The following is a 14,571-nucleotide window of genomic DNA, read 5'->3' on the forward strand; positions in this document are numbered from 1 at the left end:
AACGGACACACTCACACACATACACACCATTCAATTTTCGTCTACTTTAAGAGAGTGTCATGCAATGGTTACCATGATCCATGCTAAGTAGAAAAGCTAATGTTAGCCACTGGAGAAATACAAAACATAAGCAACGAATTCGTCAAAGTATAGCAAACAGCTAGAAAAAAAAAACAAAAAAAAAGGAGAAGAAGAAGCATCAAGATTTGCTGTTATCGCCATTTCAACGGCTACTAAATTTTCAACGTGAAAATATCGCACATACGCTACGATGAGTCTCATTCGGAAGTGTAAATAACAAACGGCATTTAGCGGCCGCTAAGAACAGACGTTTCCTCGACTAGCTGCTCGGTGCATGAGAAAACGAACAAACTATTTAGAGCGGAAGATACAACCTAATAGGAAAACGCAAAAGAGAAAAATCGAACAACTAAATGTGTTGCATCATTGTGCATTCATATCGGCCATCCATTAAAAGGATTTTCTAAAGAGTTATTGTGAAACGTGTTTTCTAAACCAACAATAAGTTTTTCTCGATAAAGACTTCAATTCGTCGGAACTGTGCGCGTGTGTAACAAAAGAATTTCCTCCGTCGAGGAAAATCCCTGTTAGAGCTTCGTCTTTGTATTGTGCAAGTAACATATAAATCTCCATCATCGAAGACTGCCATCGTATCAGTGAAAATGCATTCGACTGTCACTAAGCAAACGGGCTTTGTTGCCCTAATGATTGTTCAAATCGTCTTTTTGGTTCTTTACTGGGTGTTCGTGCGTTATGGCAAGGAAGCATCACCAATCGATAAGAATCCACAAGACGCTGGATTAAATGAACAACACGAATCGAAATATCCTCGTGAGTACTGGTTCAAGTATTTTAAAGTGTACATCTCTAAATGTATATATATTTACAAGGTGCATGATGGTGTATAGGTATATGTACGTTTCTCAAGGGGGTTTAATACATCTCAGTTTGTGAATAAAAAACAAAAAAAGATAACTAATTAAAAACAGTAAATGAATAAAATGAAGTGTACTATAGTATTCAGTAAAATTTACTCATAATATTGGCTGTGCATAAGGTCTAATAACTGTGTTACAAAAGTTAACAGAGAAATTTATTTATTTATTTTTTGTTTGCAAAATGTGCAGGCTTTATCCCTTTATTGTTGTTTTTATAAAGTTTTTATTAGTGGAGAACGAGGGTAATGTTTACCAGGGGGTAAGGCAGGGAATACCTAGGTTTCGGAAAGAGCCACCAATCCTCATCAGTTTCCCTGTTTTTGTGTGGGATATTCTCCCCAGAAGTTATTTTAAAAATAACTTCTATAACAAAAAACATTTTTTTACCCAAGTGACGAGATCGTAAGCTCAATATAAGAGGAACCAAAGAATTAAATAAAACATAAACCAACAAAATACCATTTTGCAACAACAAAATACTATGGTATCCCGAACAAACAAGCCAACACTGTTCTAGAAATTTATTTGTATATATAAAACCCGTGAGATAAAGTCAATAGTCGGTCAGAGCCAACTATATGATACCCTACACCACTTAATGCAGTTCAACCTTTGGCTTTAGAGCAGTTATAATTTGGTTTCAGAGGGAACTAATATATAGGAATGGTTTTCACTAAATTTAACGGAGACATTTTTGTCTTTTATACCAGATAATATTGCTATAGAGTGCTTAACAACGTTTCGAAAAGGATTATACTAAAAAAATATATATAGGAGCCAGAGTTCCACCAAATGGAGACGGGCGTCCCGAAATTCACTCCATTTGGGCTGATATTAGCCATTTTTTGCACAATATTCTTGAAATCGGATTAAGGATATATGAGAGTTATATCCAAACCTGAAAAATTTGGCAGAGGTATTTTAGAGCTCTTGGTAGATTATCTGGTACCAAATATCGTTGTTGTCGAGTGCATATTACAAATGTGAGGGACTTAACCACCAATACCAATACCAACCAATATGCGAGCTATAGCTATATCTGAAGAGATTTTCATCATATTTGATGTACTTGCTTCTAGAATTTGGTCTGATGTGCCAAAATTCAAGTCATTTAGACTGATATTAGCCATTTTGTGCACTATTAATCTGAAATCGGTTGAAGATATATATGGGAGATATATCCAAATCTGAACTGATCTTGATAACATTTTGCAGATGTATTTCTGGCCTGTATCTTATATCGGGTACCAAATATCATATTACGAATGTGAAACATATATATGGGAGCTATAGCAATATCTAAACCATTTTTCACCAAATTTCCTGAAAATTGCTTCTAGACTGAATACCGTGGGATGTTCAAAAATTGTCATTTGGACTGGTATTGGCCATTTGATGCACAATTTACCAGAAATCGGTTAAAGATATATATGGGAGGTATATCTAAATTTGAACCGATTTTCGCCAATTTCAATAGAGTTCGTCCTTGGGCCAAACAAATATTGTTTGGAAAATTTCACTTCAATCGGATAATAAATGCGACCTGCATTTTTTTCCGAAATACATGGACAGACGAACAGACAGACGGAGTAACATGTATAATCGGCTCAGAGAGTGATTCTATGAAGATCCTCAAAAGTAACTTTGGGTCGTATAGCCACCATAAAACAATACCTTCCGATATTTGGTATTTTGATGATTTTAGTGACATTATACCATAAAACAATACCACCATAAAACAATACCTTCCGATATTTGGTATTTTGATGATTTTAGTGACATTATATACAGGAATTGCTTCGAATTTCGTATGGGAAGATTTTAATGGATTCTTTAATCTATGGCAGAAAATTTTCTATGCAGGTCCACGTTTTCGTATAACTGTCCGCATATAACGGTACCTGCGTTTTTCTGGATGGATACTAAATCCGATGTGTGAAGATCTTAATAGGTTCTTTGACTCTGATAAAAATTGTGTAAATATGTCTGCTATTGCCTAGAAAATGACCCAAAGTTTTTCTGTATTTTTTAGACTAGAGGGCGTTTATGAAATTTGGCGAAAACCATTCAGATATCAATTCATTCGATTTGAAATTTAAGCGCTTCGAAGCTCTAATATTTCGACGACGTCGGTTCAGATTTAATTTTTTTAGCTTTTGGTGCGCACCATCACTCTCGAAGGGAGTATCAGATTTGGTCCAAACTTGGTACATCGTAATATTATTGTCAAACGTAGATTGAGTTCGGAGATGGGCAATATGGGTTCACTCCTTCTGGTACCTATCACACAAAAAGTTGAAATTTTCAAAAAAAAAAAAAAAAAAACTACACAGAAGGAGAAAGGATAATCCTGTCTTGCTCCAACTTTGAAAATCCTATTATTTGCATCAGTGCTATTTCAGTGAGAAATTAACATCCGATTCCATTCAGACTTGGCACATCTAAATATTTTCATCAACACACGATCATTTATATATGAGGTAGAGATCTGACCATTTCTTCTGGTACCTCCCCCACGTAGGGTTCAAGATTTCACACATACAAACTCAAATTTCACACGTACAAACATTTTTGCTACCACAAGATGTGTTGGAAATATATCTGCAAACCCCGTCTTGTATCTCACTCACAAAGGTCACAATTTTCAATACTTTTATCTGTCATAACTTGCGAAACAAGTCAGCGGTTCTTTACAACTTGCTATATCTAAATATAAAGTAATTTAAATCTATCTAAATATTTCTCTCAACCAAAAACCTGGGATGATCATGGAATTTATGATTTCGAGGAAAATTCGATGTAAATGTTCGTTTTTCTTATTGTTTTGCCCACACTGATATGTATTAGATGAATGAAAATGGAATACTTCGGTCGACCATATCTGATACCCTACTCACATTTCAAACATTTCCTAAAAATTATCACATATCTCATATAAAGTGATAGTCACCAATATTGTCCAAACCTGGCACGTTGGGTCAACAATTTGAATAATCATAACAGAAGTCAATATATATATTTAAATATTCGAACATTGACTGAGGGTATACATCTGTCGGCAAAATCGACTTATACTCTATAACGTGTTTTTTTACTCAAAGAGTTTTTTTATCGCAAATCATTAAGTTCGAGAAAACCGTAATTTAAGCCGAACTATATAAACCCTCCACCATTTGAAAGGAATTTTCAAATTTTCAAAAATAAAAAAAAACTGTTGAAAATACTACTAAAGTCATAAAAATATAGAATATGGACTGTTACCGTCATATTGGAGCTATACAAAGACCTGTTTTCGGCAATTTTTGTCATGGGCCCATTAGGAGCTTCAAATTGCAGAATTGGCACAAATCATCGAAATACCGAATATTTGAAGGTACAGTTATATGGGAACTATATCAAAACCTACTTTGAGTTCTATGCAAGAGTTTTTCTTACAAATTAATTAAATTAATTGTTGCCAATTTAATTTAGGTAAAAATTGTAACCAAAGCAACCAAAAAACCTTAAATTTTTTGGTACAGTTATATGGAGGTTATACCAAAACGTGGGCCTATATAGCCCATTTTAAATACTATATGGAAATCAATTTTGTCACTGTGTTCGATTCTTATGAAATATCGGCCATCCCTAACAAAAGAGAGGCTTTAACGATTAAAGTAAATCATGACATTCAAAAATGCAAGATATAAAAACAATTAATATAATTTGAAAACTTTTCAGGAAAACTGAAAGTCATGAATGAAAAGTATAATGTTGAAAGTTGGCGTATGTACATTCAAACGAAAAAACATTTTGTTACTCTCTCATATAACTCATTCTTTTTGTCCACGAGTTGAAATTTCCGCAGAAACCAGGAAACAAAAAAAGGCATTAAGATGTGAACTTGTGTTTCGACGAAAACAATGTTGACAAGTGTCTCTACGGTTGAATTTTATACTTTATATATAAAAAAATAAACATAATCAAAAAGTTTATAATTAATCATAAAATATATCTTTGAAAAAAAAAAATACATTTATATTCTCTTTTCATATTAGGCATATTTTATGTATTTTCGTTCACATTCCAATAAAAATCAAGGAACAAAAAAGGAATCACATTACAATGAATTTCGAATCATGCGGTGTGAACGCGTAATTTTGTTTGCGTCCATCCTAGTTCAAATTTCAATGAAAACATGGTATAAGATTCGTTAAAAAAATATGCTTCTACGTTTGTATAAAATATTGTTACCTCTTAATTTAAATGCCGTTGAAACAAAAACACAATAAGGAAAACCTCTCATAGAAATACGCAATGCAACTGCTCCTATGGAAATTATAGTCAATTGAATACTGACTATTTAATTGCATATTCCATCAAATATTTTCAGGGATGCAATTAATTCAATTGCAGTTTGTTTAGTTCCCCATATGACTTGGAAAATAAAAAGACAGCAAGGAAAAGTCAAAAGTCGGGCGGGACCGACTATATGATACCCTACACCACTATGCATATGTTGTGTAGATCCCGTTACAAAAGAATTTATTTGACGTGGATCATACCAACTTTCAAGATTTGGCTTTAGACCAGTTATAATTTGGTTTCAAAGCGAACTAATATACGGCAGGGATATCCAATTCTTAATCGATTTTCACTATATATATGGGAGCTATACCCAAATCTTATCCGATCTCAATAAAATGTGGCTCTATAAGATATCTGGTACCAAATATCATTGTTATCAAATGCATATTACAAATGTGAGGGCCTTAAACACCAAATCGGATGAAACATATATATATGACAGTTATAGCTATATCTGAACCGATTTTCTCCAAATCTGAAGTACTTGTTTCTAGGCTGAATACATTTGGTGCACAATTATCCGAAATCGATTGAAGGTATATATTTGGGAGCTTTATCCAAATCTGAACCGATCTTAATAAAATGTGGCAGGGATATTTCTGGGCTGTATCTGACATCTGGTACCACATATCATTGTTGTGGAGTGCATATTATGCACGTGAGGGATTAATCCGAAATCGGATGAAACATATATATGGGGGCTATAGCTTTATCTGAACCGATTTTCACCAAATTTGATGCATTTGTTTCTAGACTGATCGTTCGAATGTGCCAAAATTCAAGCTATTTTGACTGATATTAGACATTTGGTGCACAATTAACCCCATATCAGTTATTGAAGTATATGGGAGCTATATCTAAATTTGAACCGATTCTCAACGATTTGAATACGGTTCGTCCTTGGGCCAAACAAAAATATGCAGACGGACGGACGGACCGACAGACGGACTGACATGCATAAATCGACATAGAAATTGATTCTATGAAGATCCTCAAAAGTAACAATAGCTTTATCTCGCTTCCTTCTCCACGTTACAAATAAATGTACAAAGACATAATATCCACACCACTATGTGGTGCAGGGCCAAACAAAAATATGCAGACGGACGGACCGACAGACGGACTGACATGCATAAATCGACATAGAAATTGATTCTATGAAGATCCTCAAAAGTAACAATAGCTTTATCTCGCTTCCTTCTCCACGTTACAAATAAATGTACAAAGACATAATATCCATACCACTATGTGGTGCAGGGCTAGTTTGCTCGATACTCTACACCCTTATGTAAATGTTTCAAAAATATTTTAGATCTATGGAAACTTTACCTCTAAGTATAAAGGCGTAGGGTATCACATTATCGGTCCACCCGACTACGACCTTTGTTTACATGCTTTTCAATTGGTATCGCTGAATTGTTTATAGTTTCTCATCACTTTCGATTTCAATTTAAAAATTCATTGACAAGCTATAAACTAGAAATCACGTCCAGAACATCAATTACATCCGCATGAATAGCATTTGGAAAACGGAAAAATGTTTGTTTACTAAAGCATAGTTTGCCGCAGGAAAATGCACACAATATAAATTTAATAAATTTATGTTATTGTTTTTGTTTCGTTTTTAATTATTTATTGTGTATAAAGGTAACACTTACTAAATTCATTTTATAGAAATCTAAACAATTAAATTGAAAGAAAAATAGCTTTCCAATAATTAACAACAATTTACTTGTATGGGAAAAATTTAATAGAAATATTTCTAATAAAGCTATCGCCACGAATTATTGAACGTATGTTTATAATTAGCCAAAAAGGTAGAAAAAAATTGTGGATGTAAAAATTATTATTAAACTCAGGTCGATTTCGGAGATGAGCAATATCGGACCACTTCCCCACAAAATGTCAAAATGTTGTCTAGAAAGAGAAGGAGCCTTCGATTTTGTTCAAACATTAGAAATTGTAATATTTGCTTCAGGTGTGGAATTGGACAATAGCGGCCTACTTCTTCAATTATCTCCCCCACAAAGGGTTAACATTTTAAATAATCATATCTGTTATAAAATGTGGAATTAGAGATACATTGAGTTTAAATTTCGTTTAAACCAATATTTCTATCAACACACGATCTGAATATGAAGAACAAGCACTCGTTAAAGTACCTCCCCGACAGCGGTTCACAATTTTGAATGCCCATGACGCCAAAAAAAGGAAAAATCATCCAAATCTTTCCAACCTAACTCAAGCTAATAGATTTTCCACAGATCTAGTGTGGAGATGATGTACCTCCCCCACAAAGAGAGAGTACACTCTCATCACATGCGAACCAAATCAACGATTTTTTTAAAATTTACAACACAATATTTTATACCAACCAGAGATCCGATGGAATATGAATATAGATTTTTTCGGCTCACTCTTCCTGGCACCTTCCCGTCAAGGGATCAAAATTTTGAATAATTATAACCCTTAAACGTAACCGATTTGCTACAAATATCGAGTATCTGAATATTTCTATCAATAACTGATGTTTAAGATTTGGATTAACAGTTAATAGCATAAATTTGGAAATTCGATTTTCATTAAACTTTGCAAATCTCAAAATCAAAAATTTCCAAAAAATAAAAAATTCCCAAAAAAAAACGTGGCTAAGTTCGGCTGAGCTAACCTTTTAATACCCTCCGTCATTTGGAACAAACTTGAACATTTTTAAAAAATTCCGAAATAAAACCGCTTAGATGAAAATCGTATGGAGCTTAACGAAGGCGTTACGAACAGCAAATATGAAATTTGAAGAAATTCCGGTGAATAATGTCGCTGAAATCATTAAAATATCGAATATTGGGAGGTGTAGTTATAGGGGGCTATACGAAGATATGGACCTGCATACGCAAAGTGTTGGCACGAAATTTGAAACAATTCCGGTAAATAATGTCGCTAATATTAAAAAAATAACGAATAGTGAACGGTACCGTTATATGGGGGCTATACGAGGGAGGTGTAGTTATAAGGGGGCTATACGAAGATATGGACCTGCATACGCAAAGTGTAGTCACGAAATTTAAAATAATTCCGGTAAATAATGTCGCTAATATTAAAAAAATAACGAATAGTGAACTGTACCGTTATATGGGGGCTATACGAAAACGTTGACAAACATGACCCATTTTCGAACTTAACCTGCCTACCGGCAAAATACCGATGTGGGCAAAATTTTAGCCTTCTATCTCAATTCGTTCGTAAGACAGAGTGATTACAACAGGTAGATAGACAGACAAACGGACATTGCTAAATCGACTCAGAATTTTACGCTGATCCAGAATATACATATTTTGAAGGTCTAACATGAGTATTTTACAAAACAAGCTGAACCTTTAATACCTTCCACCATTTGGAAAATTTTCAAATTTCGAATGTAAGATCATATGGGGCGAATATCAGATAACAAGATCAGATCATATCTATCATATAGTACCTATTACAAAAAAACAAATAAAATACACATTTTGGAACAAATCCGATTAAAAGTTTGACACAAATCATTAAAATACCGAAAATCTTGAAGTTCAGTTATATGGGGCCTACACTAAACCAATTATCTGCGGAGATGGTGCCTATTACAAACTGCAAAGACCAAGTTTGAGATAATTCTGTTGAAAAATGTGGCTATGTGGGGGCTGTACATAGGTATGGATGGAGGTAGTGTTCATAGCGAACTCCAAATACTAAATTTGAAGTAATTCTGGTTTAAAATGCAGCACAAATCATCAAAACAGCGAATATCTTGTGGTACAGTTATATGGGGTCTATATCAATACCTGGGACTATATTTACAATATTTTGACTAGATCTAATACTTTTTGGCTAGATCTAATTGGTTGATACACAATTTGTCAAACTATGTTTGTATTTGTTTGTAACATGCAGAAGGAAGCGATATATATTCATAGTTACATTTGAGGATCCTCTTAGAATCACTTTCTGAGTCGATTTATGCATGTCAGTCCGTCTGGCCAAGAATTTTTGTGAAAAAATGCAGGTCGCATTTATCAAGCGATTAAGATGAAATTTTTCAAACAATATTTATTTGGATCAAGGACGAAATCGGTTCAAATTTAAATATATAGCTGCTATATATATCTTCAACCGATTTCGTGTTAATTTTACACCGGATGGCCAATATCAGTCCAATTGATCTGTCACATATGACCGAATTAAGTCTACAAGCAATACATAAAATTTGGCGAAAATCGGTTCAAATATAGTTATAGCTCCCATATATATGTTGCATCCGATTTGTTGTTCAAGTCCGTCACATTCATAATATGCACTCCACAACAATGATCTTTGGTACCAGATATAAGATACAGCCGAGAAATACCTCTGCCAAATGTTATTAAGATCGGTTGAGATTTGGATATAGCCCCCATATTTTATGTTTATTGCTCACCATAGATGTAATATCATCTCAAATTGGATAGATTTTTTCTGTGAAGCTCGGTTCGGTATATCTCTTGCACATAAATATTTTTTAATATAATCCTTATCGAAGTCATATCATGCACTATACAGCAATGTTATTTGGTGCAAGAGGTAAAAAAGCCTCTGTCAAATTTGATGAAAATCGATTCAGACTTGTTGTAGTACCGAATTGTGACTGATCTAAAGCCATGATACGCATTCCAATAAGGTTCATAGTTGGTAGATCTGCTTCACATAAATTCCCAATATAAACTTTTTTTGTTACGGGAGCTCCACAAAATATACATAGTGATGTAAGATATCATATAGTCGGCTTCGCTTGGCTTTTGACCTTTCCTTACTGTTTTTTTTTTAACGCAGCATCGACATATCTCTCTAGTGTTGGCTTAGAACAGTGTAAATTCTAGAGCCATGTTTAGTGACCACAATTTTAAAAATTTTGATTTTTTTAATTATTAGTTCTGATGCTAACGAAAATTTCATTTAAGTGTATTATTTACAATAAGAATCTTTGAGAATTCTCCTATCTAGAATTAACATTTTTTGGCCTCTCTGATGTCTCTATACTCATCATTATTATTTTTTCTGTCCTTTCTGTACTCATCATTGTTATTTTTTGAAATTAAAAAATAATAGTTAAGCTATTTTACAATATATTCCACTCTTTCATCATATTCCACCTGACGTTTTATAACTTCACCACAATTCTTATAAATCCCCTGAGAAGACATACCTCTCTGTTATTGGTTTTTTTTTGTCATGTCTCGTTTTTTTCAGTAAATACACTTCCGATGTGAAAAGCTGAATGTTGACATTTTGCCAGTTTCTTTAAAAAACAGTTGCATTTAATTTTTTTAACAGCTACTAGATCTCCTGTTAGTGTAAAGGAATAAATTACATAGAAAACAGAGCCCATCGGAAGTGTAGGAAAAAGGGAAATGCAAATAAAAAAAAAATAAATTTATTGATCACTTCAAAAAAATTGTATTAAAAGGAAGGTTACTCCAGCTAAAAAGATTAATTTTGAAACAATGAATTTTAATATTTCCTTTCAGTATCAAAAAAAAATGCGTTCATTTATAACAAGTTCTTGGTTTTAATAAAATGCTTCGAAGATAAAAATAGAAAATTTTTCGTTAAATAAATACATAAGAATATATGTTAATATAATACTTTCTTATATCTGTAAAATCAACTTAATACAGATTCAGTAACGATCATAGTTTGATAGGATTTACTTTACACAAATCCTGAATACAGTCATACATTTTTCATGAAAAGTTCTGATGTTAAATATGACTTATATTCAGCCCATCCAACTTTTTTCCCTTTATTTGAAAATACTTTAGCCGGCAAAAACCCTGACCAGAACAATATTCACACACACACACACTTTATTCGTCATTTTTGGAAATTGTTTAATTTTAGAGAATGAGAAACACAGTATTCTTATCTGACAGACTTCAATGACAATTTTATAACATTCAAAGTTCAAATGCTCAAACTTTTTGTATTGCATTCCAAACATGTTTGTACCGCTCAATGTAAAGATCTAAGTGACATGTCGTACTTTCCATGTGTCTCTGTTCTCATTTATTGTGATCTTGATAAGATATTTTATGACATTTGTCAATCAAAGGTATCACATGGGATTAATGAGTAACAAATGTTCAACACTTTGGTTGCTGTTTTAGGTTTAAATCTCAGATGTGAATCATTAAACTGTCAATTGATTATTGAACAAAATTAAAAAAATAGGTTGGTGGAGATTTGAAAATCTATTTGGGGAACTACTTTTTAGAGATAACATACGTAAACATACATATATTTATTTAATCATTCAAATAATACCTATCTTCCCACAAGTTCGAGTAGCTGGTGTTGAACTGTAAAGTTGACTGGTTTAGAACAATTTTTGTAACTATTTTATATAATCTCAATAATATATCACATGCTATAGAAAAATAAAATTTTTATGGTGCCAGGTCAAAAACTATATATAAAAGAGAAGAAAAATAACGAATTAACTGGACTAGAATCATCCCCCAGACGTAACGCCTGAAACCAGAATCTTGAATTTTATACGAGGTGTGATAAGGTTGGGTTTTTGGAAATATACGCTAAAAGGGTACAAAAATTACTAAAATGTACTAAAAATTTAATACTTTTTATTTGCTAAACGGAAAGAATTACAATTCTGAAATTTGAGATTAGAGTCACCTGTGAAGTGCAGGATTCGAGCTTTAAGGTTACAAAAAAGTCTAAATTGGTATCAAGGTTGGAAAGAAAGTATGATATATAAAGATGATTTTGGAAATGTGTTCTAAGTGTGCTGTAACTGTACTATATTGATACTTAATTTGGAACAGTTTGGTTTAGGGTGAAAAGATGAAGCTTAAATTTGTTAAGATTGTATTGGGGTGCCTTTTGGTTGGAGGTTTATGATAAAGACGAAATGTGGACTACAAGTGCACAAAAAACTACTGAATAGTACTATATTCGGTCCAATTTTGTATTGTGAAAATATATGTATATTGCTTGAAATCTGAAATTTGGTATTAGGTTCGCTGTTCCTGGACATTCGCTTCTAAACTGAATTCGGTCGGATGTACCAAAAATTCAGGACTTGTGGACTGATATTGGCTATTTGTATCTAAACCGATATTGATACAATTTGGAGCTATATCTAAATCTGAACCGATCTTGATAACATTTGACAGAGGTATTTCTGGACTATATCTGATATCTGGTACCAAATATCATTGTTGTTTCGGAAATGTACAATAATTGTATGAAAAGTACTGAATGGTGCTATATTTGGTGTTGGGTGATATTTCGATTACTGATGGTATGTGTGTTTTGCGATTAAGCAGTGGTTTGGAAATGACTCCTATATTTGTACGAAAAGTACTAAATGGTACTAAATTTGGATAGCCCAGGAATCCTCAAATTTGATATTGAAGTCTCCGTTGGTAACTGGAATTGAGATATGGAGGTGGATTTGGAACTGTGTACTTTTATATACGAAAGGTACTAAATAGTATTAAATTTGGTATTGCGTGAAGGAATAAAACTAAAATTCAGAAATTTGATATAGATGTCACTGTTGGTGTTCGTGGTTAAGATATGGAGGTGGTTTTATATCTAGAATCGTTTAACTGTATGAAAGGAACTAATTGCTACTAAATATTAGTTGAAAGCATAGAGCTGAAATCCTTAAATTTGATATCGATGTCACTGTTGGTATATAGTTTTGAGAGAATGAGGTGGATTTGGCCAGAGTGTTGGCCAAAATTGGATGTGGAACCATAGTGCTAAGGTTTAACAAATATGCTCTTCGGAACATTATTCCATCTATGCTTATTGGGAGCTATATCTTAATTGATTTCCGCTAAAGCATATTTTATTAAATATGTTCCTAAATATTTAAAAGGAGCATAATGACTCAAAATTCAATATTTCGGTCGATTTTAAACATATTGTTGACCTCGATAGCGAACCTATAGATGCTAGTTGCCTTTTTTGCATTGAAATGTTAAATCGTATTTCCGTTTGTTACATGTGAAAATATCCATTTTACACATTAGAAAACAAACAACTGTCCATATAGGTCGACGTTTTGGTATATTTCCCATGTAACTGTATCTTCTAATAGTTGGTTTTTGGATGATTGGGTAATATTTCCTATAACAGAAAATTGCCTATAGAGAATCAGATCTTCGTATAGCCCTGTACAACTCCATATCCGGTACTAAAAAATTTTTAGCGCATTTTCTTTTTTAAAAATTTTCAAGTTTCATCCGAAAGTTGAAGGGTATTTAGAGTTTGGCCCCTTAGCTGTTTCTTTCTGTTTATTTTTTAAGTTATGACAATTTTTGAGTGAATGAGCGATTTAGAGTCAGATGGATTATTTCGATGAGTTAAAACGTCATACCGTTGTGGGGGCTATAGGAAAATCACATCAATTGTTCAAAAAGCGCTTTTAAATGAGATAATAAAAATATTTTGAAGATTTTTAAATATTGATAATAGGTCTTCAAAACAAAAAACACACTTCTAACTAAACACATCTGATATGATACCCTACAAAAGAATTTACTTGAAGTAGTTCATACCAAAAATCAACTTTTGCCTTTAGAGCAGTGTTAGTTTGGTTTCGGGGGAGGCATATCCAATTCTGAATCGATTTTCACTAAGTGTGACTTTTGACGGATTAAGGATATTTAGCCGATCTCGATAAAATTTGGCAAAGGTACTTCCGAGCTATATAAGATATCTGGTAATAAATATCATAGTTGTCGAATGGATATTACGAATTTGAGGGACTTAAACACCAAACCGGATGAAACATATTTGATGTACTTGCCTCTAGACTGGATTCGGTTGGATGTGCCAAAATGCAGGTCATTTGGAGTTTTTTTGGCCATTTGGTGCTAAGTTAACTCGAAATCTGTTGAAGATATATATGGCAACAATATCCAAATCTAAACCGATATTGATGCAATTTGGCAGATGTATTTCTGGGCTATATCTGATATCTGATACCAAACATCATTCTTGTGTGGCGCATATTACGAATGTAGGGGACTTAAACACCAAATCGGATGAAACCTATATGTGGGAGCGATAGCTATATCTGAACCGATTTTCTTCGAATTCGATGTACTTGCTTCTAGACTGAATTCGGTCGGATGTACCAAAATTCTGGACTTGTGGAATGATATTGGGTATTTGGTGCACAATTAAACCCGCAATCGGTTGAATATATATGTGGGACCTATAT

At 33.2% G+C, this 14,571-nt stretch overlaps 1 protein-coding gene across 1 annotated transcript in view; it reads left to right on the top strand.

The window, feature by feature from the left end:
• The first annotated feature begins 262 nt into the window (after positions 1-262).
• Positions 263-14,571, top strand: part of LOC101901795 (ammonium transporter Rh type A) — a 59,331-nt gene continuing 45,022 nt past the window's right edge. The window contains exon 1 of the mRNA XM_005182240.3: positions 263-852. Within this exon, the coding sequence (XP_005182297.1) occupies positions 684-852 (169 nt within the window). The 5' untranslated portion in view covers positions 263-683. The remainder of the gene's footprint in view (positions 853-14,571) is intronic.

The sequence above is a fragment of the Musca domestica genome, unplaced genomic scaffold (assembly GCF_030504385.1).
Source record: "Musca domestica strain aabys unplaced genomic scaffold, Musca_domestica.polishedcontigs.V.1.1 29, whole genome shotgun sequence".
NCBI classification, from domain to species: Eukaryota; Metazoa; Arthropoda; class Insecta; order Diptera; family Muscidae; genus Musca; species Musca domestica.